We start from the raw sequence: 13,842 nt of genomic DNA, 5'->3' as shown, positions 1-13,842 counted from the left end.
TCTACGATTCCCAAATACCATAAATTTAGTTTTATCCAAATTCAGAGATACTATATTACTGTCACACCATTTCTTTATTTTCTCAAGTTCCTGTGTAACCCATCCAGAGAGTTGCTGTAGGTTTTCACCCGATGCCCATATGGTAGTGTCATCAGCAAACAAAACCACTTTCACTAAATCAGAAACCTTACATATATCGTTAATGTATAGTATAAACTTATTCAGTCTATGACACAAGAAAGGGAAAAGGAGGGGAACTAAATAAATTAATAATAAAGATAATAGTATTAATAAAATCAGCTTGTTAAATTTTTAGAGGTTGGTGGGAATGTGCGTGGCCTCAGCACCAGGTGACACGCAGCTTAGGTTGCTCCTAGGAGTGAGCGGGGGTGTGTGGTTGTCTGTCTCTAAGTGTCAGCCCCGTGATGGACTGGCAACCTGTGAACTAATCTGTTGTTTAACAGGGGCCAAGATGAAGAAATGGATACCACTCCTCTTGCACACACCCAACCTTTCTTTATGATTGACAAGGAGAAAGGAAAGGGCAGCAGTGAGGAGAGGCACGATGACAGTGATAGCGAACAAGATGACGATCCACTTTGCCCTGTTGAAGAAGAGGAGGATGAAGATAATGAGGTCAGCGTCAGTAAGAAAGCCTCCACAAACAACAGGAGAGTAGAATATGGAGAGAGCACCACAAATGACAACAGCCACTCTGAAAGTGAGGAGAGTTCAGAGGAGGAAGACAATGACCAAGATGAAAAGGATCCAGTTAAAACTGTGAAATGTCTTCCAGTTTCTTCTGCTTCTCAGTGCCAGACCTTTGCAAGCTGACAGGAATCGGCAAGCCGAACACAGACAACTCGCTTCTGGAGAGCACAAACCCAGGCTCTTATCTGGAACCACTAGCTGAATGTGCAGCAGTACCAGAAGAGACAGGTGTGGAGTGATAAGAATGTAGATAAGATGCCTCTCTGTGCATTCCTCTTCAGCAGCCCAGTCCTAAAGACTTTCAGCCCTGCACATCGGTTCTGGTATTTTAGAAAAAACAAAGGAGGAAGAAGGAATAGTTGCTTAAAAATTGACCCCTTGAGCCAGGGTTCCCTTCCTCCACTGCAGAGTACCCAGCGTCTATATCTGCAGTAGAGCACAGTCCCGATTTACCAGCTCACACACAAGGTTCCTTTATATAATCATGCAGTTTTATATGTCTATAAATGTTTATGAAATAAAAGTTACACAAAATGTTTGCATTATACTAACTCTTTTGAATTGCCTGTGCAACACTTAAAACTTCATCTTCACATTCTGTGACTGCCCTAAAAAGAAAAAACAAAAAAAACCTTAATTGTTTAGTGCAAACTTGATGAAAATCTCTTTGGGCTGACTGGAAGCTTTGGCGTCATAGCTTGGTAAAGCTCAGCTGAGGTACTGGTTGGTTCAAGCACAAGTGGTAACAGGATTACAGGCCAAAATTCTGTTCTAAGCTCCTCAGTAACAAATACACCCAGCATTCACAGGGTGAGACTGTGGCGTGTATATACGGTACACCCATGCATGTCGTTCTTCAAGTGGTCGGCCGTGAACATGCTTTACCAGTGAACAGAACAGCACGCACACACACACAGTGGTATTTCAGACAACCGTTTATTTTCTCTGCAATCACAAGAACAAAATCATTTGCTGTGCACTCAGCACATTAATATGCATATAAAGCACAACATGAGGTTTCCAGTATGGAAAACAAATCATTCAAATGGTGAAGGGTTGAGCTGTGAATATTTAGTGTATTTTGATTAATCATTTTGTTTTAGGTCAAAGCTGGTTTGGTTCAAGTTGTAAACACGTCTTTGTACATTTTCTGCATACTTGTCAGTCTCAAAGATACAAACAACCTTAGTAAACCTGAAATCAGTGTTATCACATGTTAACCCTAACTATTACATGCTCCCACAGTCACATGAAGACATATAATGCAAGGAATCAAGAGCCATTTATCTGAATAGTCATCTTAATTTCTCAGGTCAATCATTAAATGAATGTCATCAACAGATGTACTTAATAGAGCTCGTTTTTAAGCAAAAGAAGGTTTAAAAAAAAAAGACATCATTCAGCGACTCAGTATCTCAGTCTGTGTGGCCGACAGGTTACTTCCGACTACATTCTTGCAGGTGATGCTGGTGCAGCGGGCGAGGATCTCCTGAGCCTGTGGCCTGGGTGGAACTTTAGGTGCTGTGTGTCCCTTATAGAGTAATGGATCAGAGGCACTGAGAATTATTTTCTTCTCTGGGCAGCTCGTTGGGCTAAGGCGGTTGCTAGGGATGGGTGGAGGTGTATGGCTGACACGCAGCTGTTCATCACCAGTGTTGTGGTTCAGGTTGAGGGATAAGCTCTCTGAAGAGGAGCTGAGGTCATCACTGAAGCTGAACTCGCTGCCGGCGCTTGCCAAGCTCCTCTCACTTCCTGTTGCCAGGCTTCTGCCATGCTGTACCTCTTCTCCATCACTCTCCACTATGATGGTGTGTGGAGGAGCCTGTTTTGCAGCAGCGGGCGTCGTGCCAATGATAGCAGCAAAGGCACTTGCTGCAAGGTGAGCAGGAGGTTGTTGAGAAAAGATGTTAAGAGAGTGTGACCTCTGCTCTCTGCGTTGCTGGGCCGAGGAAGACCTGGCAGGTGGAAGCTGTTGGCACTGTTCCAATCGCGAGGAGAGGATGTTGGCCGGGGCAGAGTCACGCCGATCTTGATGATGGGTTGTCATGTGTATACGAATGCAGTTGTAGGGTTGCAGATACATGGTGGGGATGTAACCTGCTTTGCCATTGTATCTATTAAAAAAAAAAAGAAGAAGAATGTTGAGCTGAAAATCCAGGCTGGTTACAAAGGATGACAAATCTAACTAACAGTCATTCTTGTCTTGTCCCAGGTGATTTAACACATGCAGCCCTCAGTCTGCCTTTTGACCAAAATGCAGTGTGTCTCTGAATACGGCAAACTTGTTCCTCCGTCTTCACCTGCTGATAGCAGCTACTGTCAAAGAAATTAAACTAAAGCCTTTCAATCAAGTCCAAGACTACACTTACCAACATACTGGTTTATATACAAGCTGCATTAAAAACCTGGATGAGCACACACACTCTCTGGCGTTCCTTTATGACCAGCACCTTTTTTCCAAGGTGTTTAAACCAAGTTAGATACATTTTCTTTTGTGTATTTTTATTGTTTTTGTTGCTTAATTGGTTGTTGTTAGATAGTTCTATTGTGTTTTGTATCATGTAAAAATTGCACCCAAGGTCGAATGTGTTCAATACCTGATGAGCCACCAGCCGTTGTCAGACTTCTGCAGGACCTCCACCAGTGCACCGATGGTTACAGTTATCTCGTCATCTTTGGTTGCTTTGTAGCTCTTGACTGCAGTGTACAGCATTCCTGAAAGAGGAATGAAGGACTTGAAACACAAGGTCATGTAGCATCTTGACTGACATTCACCCACTGTAATAAGGTGTTGTGAAAGTAAAAAAAAAACAAAACCATGTATGCAAATGACATTCACCCACTGTAATAAGGTGTTGATGTGAAAGTAAAAAAAAACAAAACCAAACTGTGATGGTGTTTGTCTTAGCAAACTGCATCTATGCACGTACCTTTTTCAGCGGTCTCATCTATGTCATCATCATCTAGCCTTTCCAGGTAGGGGGCAGGGAACCAGGCAATTTGTTTGTCTTCACTCTCCACAAGCCACCAACCTGAACCGACACAAACACACATTAAACTGATCCCAGAGTGTGTTTGGGCTAAAAAGGCCTGGTTCTAGCAACAAAGCTCTAATCTTTTTGCTCACCTGTTTTGTCTTTGATGAGCACATCCAATTTTTCATTTGCTGCCACTTTGAAAGGTTTGTTCTTGGTGTCTTTGGTTTCATATGGGGCCACACATCTGTATGTTTCCATGACAAATGGCTGGGTCACACTACCACTGTTACCGTGCCCCACATCGGTTCCGATTTCATCCTCTGATGGCATGATCATGATGCTAAAGATAAGAGCTGCGGGTTAATTTGGAGGCAGATGTCCTAGAAAACCTGTTACGTGTCTAATTGCCTTTGGCTGTAGAGTCACAGCCCACCTTTTGTGGTTCTTGGCAAAGGTAAAGACTAAAAGTCAGATCTGAACATAGTGTGTTTGCATTCATCTTCAACTCTGGTTTGTTGTGCACTTCTGAATTTCTATAAATATGCTAATATCTACAACAATCATGTACATGAGACATTTTACCCAAGTAAAGAAATAGGAAGGAAAATGGCAACTTTGTCATGATGTGACTTTTTTTTTTTTCAATGCAGTATTGTCAAAATGATATTTTTGGAAAGTTACAAACCTGTGTCAAATGAGTATTATTCTAAATATGTATTATTTACTTTCATTTAGAATGAATAGATTGTGCATATTTATATATGGGGGTCGAATGATTTGTTTGTCCATTGTAAAATGAATTTTGTTGATGTTTTATTACATCTGCCCTAAATGAAAATTCACACTATTCCTGGTTCATTATTTTCAGAGGTGGAAGATGGCCCACAGAGCAAACTGGAGCCTGGTTGTCGTACCTGTTCTTAGAGAAGTCAGGCTGCAGGTCCTGGCCTTTGGGGTGGAAGAACTGGATGAGGCTGGCGCACTGACAGACCCGCGGGTCGCAGCTTAGAAGCTCATTACAATATTTCTGCAAGAACTTCAGGCATTCAAGCGATTTCGCGGGGCCCTTTCTCTGTCCCCCTAGTTTCATCTTCTTGACTAAAGAAAAGAAGACATCAAATAAAGTTTTGTAACTGCATAATGTGATTTACAGTAACCACAGCTGGAAAATCACAGACGTACCTTGAAATTTGGGGATGATTCTGTCAGATGTATTCAGTTTACTTGCTGCTGGGAATTCTTTCTTTAGTTGTTTCTATAACAGGTATAACAAATAAACATGACAAGCCTGTTATTAAAAACCAACACGCCAAACACGTGATTTTGGCGAATGTTTTATACTCACGTGCATTTTCTCGAAATCCCGAAAACCTCTGTAAACGACAATGTCATTGTTATCCGACCACAGCACGGAGGTCACGAACATCTGGAAAAAAGAAAATGCTAATGTTATAAACACATCAGAAAAGCCCAGTTTTGGTGCGTAAAGCCCGAGAGGACATAAGGGGACATGACTCCATCCACTCCATCTTACTTTACTGCTCTGTTTGTGGATCACTCCAGTCAAACGGACGCTGATGGGGTACCGCGGGGTCTCCATGATGAAACGACAAAGGGAACACAAAGTGTGCACAATAGTCCAGCTGCAACAACAGTCTCTGTCTCGGCGACACTGGTGTAGTGATGCCCCGCAGGTGGATTTATATCAGTGGGGCAGGTGTGGCTACGTGACGTAACAACCACAGGTGATAATACAGGGAAATTCAGCAATGTTCCAAAGCCGGAAGGGTTGGGGCATTGTCACGTAGCCTAATATATCTCACTCCACTGCCAAGTCAAGTCTTTATTCTCAATGATAGGGGTGTCAGGCATGCAGCACATCTATTGTCACATAAGTATCATGTTCCTTTACAAAGGAATTTCATCACTGGTGATGAAATTCTGCCACACACGGACACTCCAGCCTCACGCCTTGGCTGAGGTGGGCATGGCTTTGGAGCAGGTGTATTTAGAGCAGAGAAGATGCAGGTGCTCTCCAAACAGGGTCTCTTCTGGTGTAGGTCCACTATCCCACTGTCTCTGTCCATTACCCAATGTCCTACTGTTATACCCCAGTTCTTTTATTGGACAAAGATTACAGAACACAATCCGGGTTGTTCCTTCCTCCAGAAACACACACACACACACACACACACACACACACACACTCTGGCTGCTGGAGACAGGAGATCCCAGAAACACAGAGCCTAATACATTTATCAGTTAACCCCTTACACAGATGAAGTCCGTCCAGCAGACTCCATCTCTTATCTAGAGCTCCACATGCTTGGAGCAGCTGCGTATTACCTAGTCATAACAAAATGAGGTAGCTCAATGTGTGTGGATATTGTTACGTGGTGCGTAACTAAAGCAATCATTCAGACACACATCTAACACAAGATTAATACAAGAAAACAAACAATTGGTGTCATGGCTTACTGCTAACCTTGAAACAGAGCAGACTTTGAATCTTACTAAACTACATTACTAACATTAAAGTCTAATAATTATCTGACTGATTTATTAATCTCTAACAATACTGACATCTAAGGCTGCCTGCTGTGATTTCAACTGGAAAATGTGACTTCCTTAACTTAAGTGTTTTAATTACACCTCAAAATAACCACCAAAACTGTAAAAACATGTAAGAAATAGTTCTTTATTTTTCCTCACACAACACACTCATAGCAGATTTAACATCAACCTTTTTAAATCAGGTATATTCAATCAAGACTTTCACCGTCACTTCCAAATAAACATCTTTCTCACATTGTGCATTTTGTTGTTTTCCATTATTAATTTTAAAAGAGCAAATTATTTTGAAGTTATTCAGATTTTTCTGCTTAGCGGCAACAGTCTTCCCACAAAAACCCATCCAATCTGCTGGTCATGTTGCAGGCGACCGAGCCACCTGGAAACCTATAAAGCACAACAAAGAGGCAGGCAGAGCACACGCAGTCTGCAGCAGATAACTTGTACATTGACTATTCTCAGAAACACTTTCAGAATCCTCATGATGACAATGAAAAGCTCTCTTTTTTTGGACAAATTTCTCCCAAACAGAAATAAGCTTACATGGTTTCTTTCAAATAAAATACTACCCAATCAGTTTTTTGGGGAAAACAAAAGAGGAATGTTACAAACATTTAAAATTGTAAGGTGGCAGGACGAAAGAATGCTTCATTTTATCTCCATTAATGGTTCCAACTTAAACAGTCTACCAACCACACAAGGAGATTTTTACATAATATTCAAGGACACACAGTAACACACTGTCAACAAGCACTGTTTGTTAATACCGTTGAAGTGACTGAAACTCTGCAAGATGTTACCTTTCAGACTAACTAAACAGGAGTGTACTGAGCTTCAAATGCTGGTTGCTGTAATTAAATAAACCTATTTTTTGCTATAATTTTCCATTACTTATACATTTCCCCCCCTTATTAAAAAAATAAATACATCTTTCTTAAAGACAAATAATATAAAAAGTAAGAAATCCTGGCTATTAGTGGGCTTCTGCTTGCATAGACAGAGTCTGAAGTGGAGCCAAATACAGACTTTTTAGAGGACTTTTGAAAAAGCAGCAGCCTTGAAAACAACTGGCTATTAATTACCTGTTAGGAGGGCATTTGTAGTTTCAGTTAACACCATCCCTGATCAACACACCATCACTTATTCTTGCATATAAAGAAGGTCACTGCTCATCACTGCTTCTGTTGCAAACCTTTGGCAAGACCCCCACCATCACACTCTGGAATAATGACTATGGAGTATCAAAGCAATATTGCCAAAACACACTACATAAAAAAAAGAAAGATACATTTAGGGTTTACTGAGCAAAGCTCCTCTCACAACTTTTGACTTTTCCTTGTGCAACTCTTAACTGAAAGGCAATTATGTCTTAGTGTCTCCACTGAAGGAAAACAGGAATCTATTCTGATGTCCAACTACAGGGAGGTAGCTCCCATGAAGGTGCAAAAAAAAAATGCCACACAAAAAAGACAATTTAAGGGTATAAACAAAATCCAAGGCAAATGCTAGCTCTACAGCAACTGAGAACCTTCCATATAGCACTCTTTGTCTTGCTTGCCATCATTCTCTCTGTGCCAGCTTCTTTCAGACCACCAGAAGAGTGTCTGACCACTTGCTCATTTTCTCAGCAGTGAGGAAACAGGTCACCCCTTAGACATTAAAGGGCTCTTCATCATTCCTGTCACATTTAAGCACAGGGCAGTATGAACTGTCCATAACTTTATTCAATATTCCTGCATGACTGCATCACCGAAATTCATAAATAGGCATACTGTGCTCTCGAACATGGTTTAGGTTGAGAGACTGGTACCTGTAGGTGTTAAAAAAAAAAAAAAGAAAAAGTAATATCAGCTTAGGACAGAATGGATTTTGTTTGTAATACTGTTAAGGTATGGACAGCAGAGGTTGTTACCATTCAGAGCTCCTATGGTAATAGTACCCCTCAATAGTGGCTGTGGACTTCTGGAAGCAGATGTAGTAGAACCCTGCAAAGGAGGCACCGCTGATGTCTTTGATGGTATGGTCTGGAACTAGAAACTGCTCCTGACAGTGCAGAAAAATCAGTGGAGGTTAGAGTTTAAAGCAAACATGAGGAGAGCAAGACAGATGAGAAGTGACAATCATGTACTAACCTTCCATCTCATGAAGATATAATCACTGCTGTCCAGCACTTCATAGTCGAAGTCATCCGAGTTGAAGTTTTTGGCGTATTTGTAAAAAGGCTGAAACTTACCCTGGTAAAAGTTCATTAAATACTGGTAAAGCAACTGAAACCAGGAAGATGTTGACAAAACAAGTAAGAATGTGGAGGGCAAAGTAAGAGTTTCATTGTACAGGGAAACACCTTTCCTCACTGTGCATATGACAAAAAAACAAAACAAAACAAAATACTTGACCATGACCTTGGAAGTAAAGATTATCATGTTTTTTAATGAAAAGTTTCATTTAAATGACTGATATAGGCTTTTTTGCAACATGTCTCAAACAGTAACTGACTTCTTCATCATTCCTGCCACTTGCATCACTTGATATATGCACATAACATTTAACAACATTAGTTACTTATAGACAGCCCTATCTGAAAAATGGTAAAAAAAACAGAATAAAGGTCAACAGGACATACCCAGTGCTTCCTGTCCACATCCTCATCTGCATCCCACTTCCTGGTTAAAAAAGGCCTTTTCTGACTGATAATTTCACCAGCAAAGAAAGTTGTGAGAGTGGGATACTCCTGTCACACAGAAACAAAATTGGGGAGGGAAGAAAAAAAAAAGCTGAAACAAAGTTGGAAGTGAAACTTTTTCCAAATTTCACAAGTTCAGGAGGATGATTTAAGATTGTTGTGTCAGCTTCTTAAAATGTGTGCTGCCAATTAAACATGAGAACTGATTATTTTGCATGCTGATTTAGTGCACTGTATATATACAAGCTACTTATACAAGTAAATGCACTCAAACATGTTTAAACTAATGAATGTGAGCAACAGTTTATTCTGTTTCTCATAAATGCTTTGTTAGTTCAAATGACTGTGTATAGACATGGGGACGACTTAGTTACTCATCTTTCACCTCACTCTGCTGCAGCCAAAATTTACTCCAGGATCCTGCTGACCTTTTCCCTTCCACCTCTCTGTTGTGCAATATTATTGGGTATACAGCTGACACACTTTAGCTACAGACTACTATATGGACCTTGAAGAAGAGGTGAAACCTAATCACTTCACTTGTGTTTGCCTCCAATCCCTGGCACAATTTACCCTGAAACAACCAAGTACAACGCAGTTTCTTCTCACCTAAACACAGAAGGAAGGCCTGTCTTAATACAGCTAATCTACTTTCAAGTCTTACCTCAGTCAGGCCTTTGATTTTCAGATATCCACACAAATATGAGTCCTCAACTGTGACGTGCTGCCCAAGACAAACACAAAATTACTCTGTCAGGTGGCCTGAAATCCCAGGTGCAAAAATGGTTCTCTTTTTTATGATACAAAAATGCAGGAGAGGTGTTGTGAACACAGAGAAACATTATTAAGTGGACAAGCAGACAAGCACTGTATTCTCTTTTAGTAAAGCTACTGACATTTGTGCCAACGTCAACGCGAGTAGCTAGCTTAGTTACACGCATTTACATTACTAGCATGCTAACGTGTCTGGACAGCATTTTTAACGTTACACAAACATTACTGACGAAAACTTTAATTTAATTTGGACCAAATCTTTAAAAAAATGTCCTAAAATAAACAGTCACACGGAATGGCTTAAAATTAGGTCAGTGTGTTAGTACTGTTTGACAACAAAATTAAGCTAATGGAGCTAACATTATTAAGTTAGCAACCTGAGCTACAAATATGCTAACGCCGCATATAATAAACAAACTAATGTTAAGACCTAACAGGATTAGTACACATAAATGACAGCGTAGTTACCTGCAAAACAACCTCGACGTCGTAGGAGTTGCCTTTGCTCTTCTGGTGACCCCGAAACTGTGACCCACTGTACAGCAGTGAGGTGGTCACCCCCGGCTGAAATGTGTTGATCGGGGCAGGAGGCATGAGAGAAGCCGTGGATTGGCAGGCTGAGCTGGCAGCACTGCAGCACGCTGCTCGGGCAGGCATGATGAGCGTTAACGTGTCACCGTCAGTAACCGTCATGAAAACTGTGACTGACCACACAAAAGCTGAAGAAAAAGAAGAAAAGCTACTGATAAATGACCCCCGACCTCTAAAACCTTGCTCAATATTGCGAAAGGTCCATGAACGTTCTACTGCACCGTCGCATTTGAAAATCCAGCATCCCTGCATTTCATTGGTTGCAAAGTGACGGCTTGGCTTGACCAAGAATTTAATTGGATAATGTACCGAAATGCCTTATGGGAGGTGCAGTCAATTTTCTACTACACCGCCACAATCGTGACAGACACGAAAAAGTCCATGCTTTGGACTTGAAAAGACCCGAGTTTTAAATTTAAACGATTGTGTCTTTTTGGAAAACATCTCCTCATCTTCTACTATTCACATCAAATGTGATAAACATGCAATGCATATATTTTATTGGGGCTTATTATTTTTTATTTTAAACCAGGGGGTTTCAAAGTGTGTGGAGGTGAGCCTGCCCTCAGAAGAGATCATGGAGACAGCCCCCACCCCCCAATTAAGCTTTATTATCTGTTGGTGTAGCCTACTGTTCCACTCACCCATATAAATGGCTTTCAACAATAAATGTAAACATTTTTGGAAGACAAATCCACTCTTATAGACTATTACAGGAGTGAGGTGTGCCAACTGGTCCAGTGGTGTAAGGACAACAACCTCTCCCTCAATTTGGGGAAGACTAAAGAGATCGTTGTGGACTTCAGGAGAACATCTTTAAAGCATCCACCACTGACCATCGATGGTGCTGTAGTGGAGAGAGTGAGCAGCACCAAGTTCCTGGGGGTGCACATCTCTGAGGACTTCTCCTGGACCAACAACACCACAACACTGGCCAAGAAAGCTCAAACACGCCCCTACTTCCTTCGCAAATTGAGGAGACCCAGTGACTCATCCCCCCATCATGTGCTCCTTCTACCAGGGCACCATTGAGAGCGTCATCACTGGTTGCATCACTGTGTGGTATGGAGCCTGTACTGCCTCCTGCAGAAGGACCCTGCAACGCATAGTGAAAACAGCCAGCAAGATCATCGGTGCCCCTCTGCCTTCCCTTACAGACATCTTCAACACCCGCCTCACCCGCAGAGCCATCAGCATTGTTGATGACACCTCCCACCCTGCACACTCCCACTTCAGACTCCTGCCTTCAGGGAGAAGGTATCGGAGTCTCCAGGCCCACTCCACCAGACTTACAAACAGCTTCATCCACCAGGCTGTGAGGATGCTGAACACTGTTCACTACCCTGTTTATTCTGTGTTTACCGTATTCTACTTTTATTCTATTTTAGTTTCTTAAATGGTATGGGCATTCAACATTAGGTGAGAAAGAAAAAGTATTTAGATTTTTCTGTATGCCCTGCACATATAGTGAATTGACAATAAAAATCTTTGCTCTTATAAACTGATTTCATAAATATATGTATATATTTGTGTTGAGTGTTCTCCCACATTCACACTTATACTGTGGGCTATTCTTATGTTAAACTATTGGCCAATTAATCATCCACAGTCCAATCGCAAAATGAAAACAGACCACAATAAACTTACTAGCCTCAATTCAAGATAATCATACATTGTGTTGCAGCAGCTATCTAAAATAGTAATGAGCCAGCAAGAGGGAGAGCAGGGAGGTCTGTCTTACACGCACTGTCCAAACAAACTCGACACGTAACTAGGTTTTGTCCTAAGTATGTCACAACATGAGGGGAATTGGACAAAAATCCCCACAACATACACAAGTCAAATCATTCTGAACACACCAAACTCACTCGGCACTAAACCAAATCATCACTGTGTACTATGCACCGCGCTGCTTTTCATATCACTGTCTCCCCATCGTGCGTACTCAATATACCTGCCATGTGTAATGCAACACAATATGATTTGCCGGTTGCCTCAGTATTCACAGTGCTAAATATCTCAATCACTTTCTTATGTGATTGTAGTTCATCTGGCTTCCTATCAACAAACTCCCATGTCTTGATCACCAAACTTGTTCACACGGTCTCATTCTGTCATTAGTTAGCACCACTTTGCAAACAACACATAGTGGCAGTGGAACCTCATCAGGACCAGTACATTAAAACTTTATATAATCATAATCACACTTAGTCCGTTTCCTGCTCGCTGCAAACTCTGCCTCCTCTTTTACTGAAGTAACCTTGTACAAATCCTTTCATTTTGCCCCACACACTGATGTTTAATGTTTAGTTATTTTTTCTGGTTGATTTTTGTTACACTGCACCTCCTCTGAAATCCTCACACTTTGTAAACCGCTGATTTATACACAATTCCGGAATGATTTGCATTTATGCTTTTAGTGACTTTTATAAACTGATTTGCTTAATTTGGTGTTTCAGTTCTAAATTCATTTTTACAAGTGTAGGCCTATATATTTGTTTATTTATACAGTACAACGCAAATGTTTTAGGTAAATTAGATGTCTGACCAGTTCTATATGCATTTTGCAGTATGAACCCAACCATACAACCAGAGTCAAAAAGAAATAGCTTCAGTTTCAAGAAGAACAAAGAGTCTTGGATCAGATGGTATGGCCCCCACAGAGCCCTGATCTCCACATCTAGGGTCAGTCTGGGATTAAATGAAGAGACAAAAGACACTGAGACAACTTTTATATATATATTTAGGTTTTTTGTTTCCTGCACTTCATATAAAGGTAATTAAAAATAAAAACTATTAGTGCCTAAAACCTTAAACAGTACAGTATTTTATGTTCTTGAATATATATTTTTGCTTTTCTGTTTTTGATCTACACCCTCTGTACTGTTCATTTTCTTGTGATATCAGTTTGTACAACACATAGACCTCATGCACATGTATTCACTTGGCAAGGCAAGATACTAAAACAATATAATGGTTATTAAAATACCCCTTTTCACTATTAAACAGGCCAGGGGGAATTATTTTATTGCATAAGAAACAACTATAAAAATCATAAAAGATAACAGTTTTTACTTGTACATAGTATAATTTGTCTGTCAGCTGTTCAGTCAGGTTGTGAAAATACATAAATGAATGTTTGGGGAGGAATGTGTGACTGATGATGCTACTGCATCTCCTCCAGCTGCTTCCTCAGATAGTCAGCATATCTGTGGATGTCTGAGAGACGAATGCGGTGTAGCTTAAGTTCTTTGTCTTGAATCTGTAACAACCCATAAAGACAAAAAGCAAACAAACACAAAAGATTGTAAGATATGGAGGCAAGCAGTCATCCATGTAAACAATATAAATTATAAAATATAAAATTGTTTGTTTCAGTGTAATTTCAGCTCCCTACCCCTTTAATGAGGGCTGCTTTCCAGGCATTTAAACGTGTAACTAACAGAGTCTCTCGGTCATTGATCTTCATCAGGTGGTTGTCATGGCCAGTGGCCAGTACATCCATTACCGTGTCTCTGTCTGTAAACAGCTGCA

General features: G+C 40.8%; 4 protein-coding genes across 8 annotated transcripts in view; 1 reads left to right on the top strand and 3 right to left on the bottom strand.

Moving 5' to 3' along the window:
• tbl3 (transducin beta like 3) overlaps positions 1–1,238 on the top strand; it is a 16,482-nt gene extending 15,244 nt beyond the window's left edge. Inside the window, exon 23 of the mRNA XM_020616471.1 lies at positions 465–1,238. Within this exon, the coding sequence (XP_020472127.1) occupies positions 465–834 (370 nt within the window). The 3' untranslated portion in view covers positions 835–1,238. The remainder of the gene's footprint in view (positions 1–464) is intronic.
• Positions 1,239–1,628: 390 nt separating this feature from the next.
• Positions 1,629–5,353, bottom strand: noxo1a (NADPH oxidase organizer 1a). The gene is made up of 8 exons (XM_020616432.1): positions 5,224–5,353; positions 5,035–5,115; positions 4,872–4,944; positions 4,604–4,787; positions 3,839–4,029; positions 3,642–3,743; positions 3,309–3,426; positions 1,629–2,825 (listed from the first exon to the last, which is right to left on the bottom strand). Exons 1-8 carry the CDS (start codon positions 5,287–5,289, stop codon positions 2,111–2,113), a joined length of 1,530 nt encoding a protein of 509 aa, XP_020472088.1. The 5' UTR covers positions 5,290–5,353; the 3' UTR covers positions 1,629–2,110.
• A 1,020-nt stretch (positions 5,354–6,373) lies between these two features.
• Positions 6,374–10,603, bottom strand: gid4 (GID complex subunit 4 homolog). Of its 2 annotated transcripts, XM_020616485.1 has the most exons (7): positions 10,530–10,603; positions 10,186–10,436; positions 9,608–9,667; positions 8,884–8,991; positions 8,393–8,494; positions 8,173–8,303; positions 6,374–8,070 (listed from the first exon to the last, which is right to left on the bottom strand). In XM_020616485.1, exons 1-7 carry the CDS (start codon positions 10,558–10,560, stop codon positions 8,007–8,009), a joined length of 747 nt encoding a protein of 248 aa, XP_020472141.1. In that variant the 5' UTR covers positions 10,561–10,603; the 3' UTR covers positions 6,374–8,006. The 2 variants fall into 2 exon arrangements, with proteins under 2 accessions (XP_020472141.1, XP_020472139.1); XM_020616483.1 differs by having other exon boundaries at positions 10,186–10,579.
• Positions 10,604–13,048: 2,445 nt separating this feature from the next.
• Positions 13,049–13,842, bottom strand: part of drc3 (dynein regulatory complex subunit 3) — a 5,226-nt gene continuing 4,432 nt past the window's right edge. For 3 of the 4 annotated variants that reach the window (XM_020616337.1, XM_020616338.1, XM_020616339.1), the window contains exons 13-14: positions 13,706–13,837; positions 13,049–13,570 (exon numbers count right to left, since the gene is read on the bottom strand). In XM_020616337.1, coding sequence (XP_020471993.1) covers positions 13,475–13,570; positions 13,706–13,837 — 228 coding nt within the window. In that variant the 3' untranslated portion in view covers positions 13,049–13,474. The remainder of the gene's footprint in view (positions 13,571–13,705; positions 13,838–13,842) is intronic. The other variant, XM_020616340.1, reaches the window with a different exon arrangement.

This window comes from Monopterus albus, unplaced genomic scaffold (assembly GCF_001952655.1).
Source record: "Monopterus albus unplaced genomic scaffold, M_albus_1.0 scaffold174.1, whole genome shotgun sequence".
NCBI classification, from domain to species: domain Eukaryota; kingdom Metazoa; phylum Chordata; class Actinopteri; order Synbranchiformes; family Synbranchidae; genus Monopterus; species Monopterus albus.
This window is presented reverse-complemented; position numbering and strand designations above follow the sequence as displayed.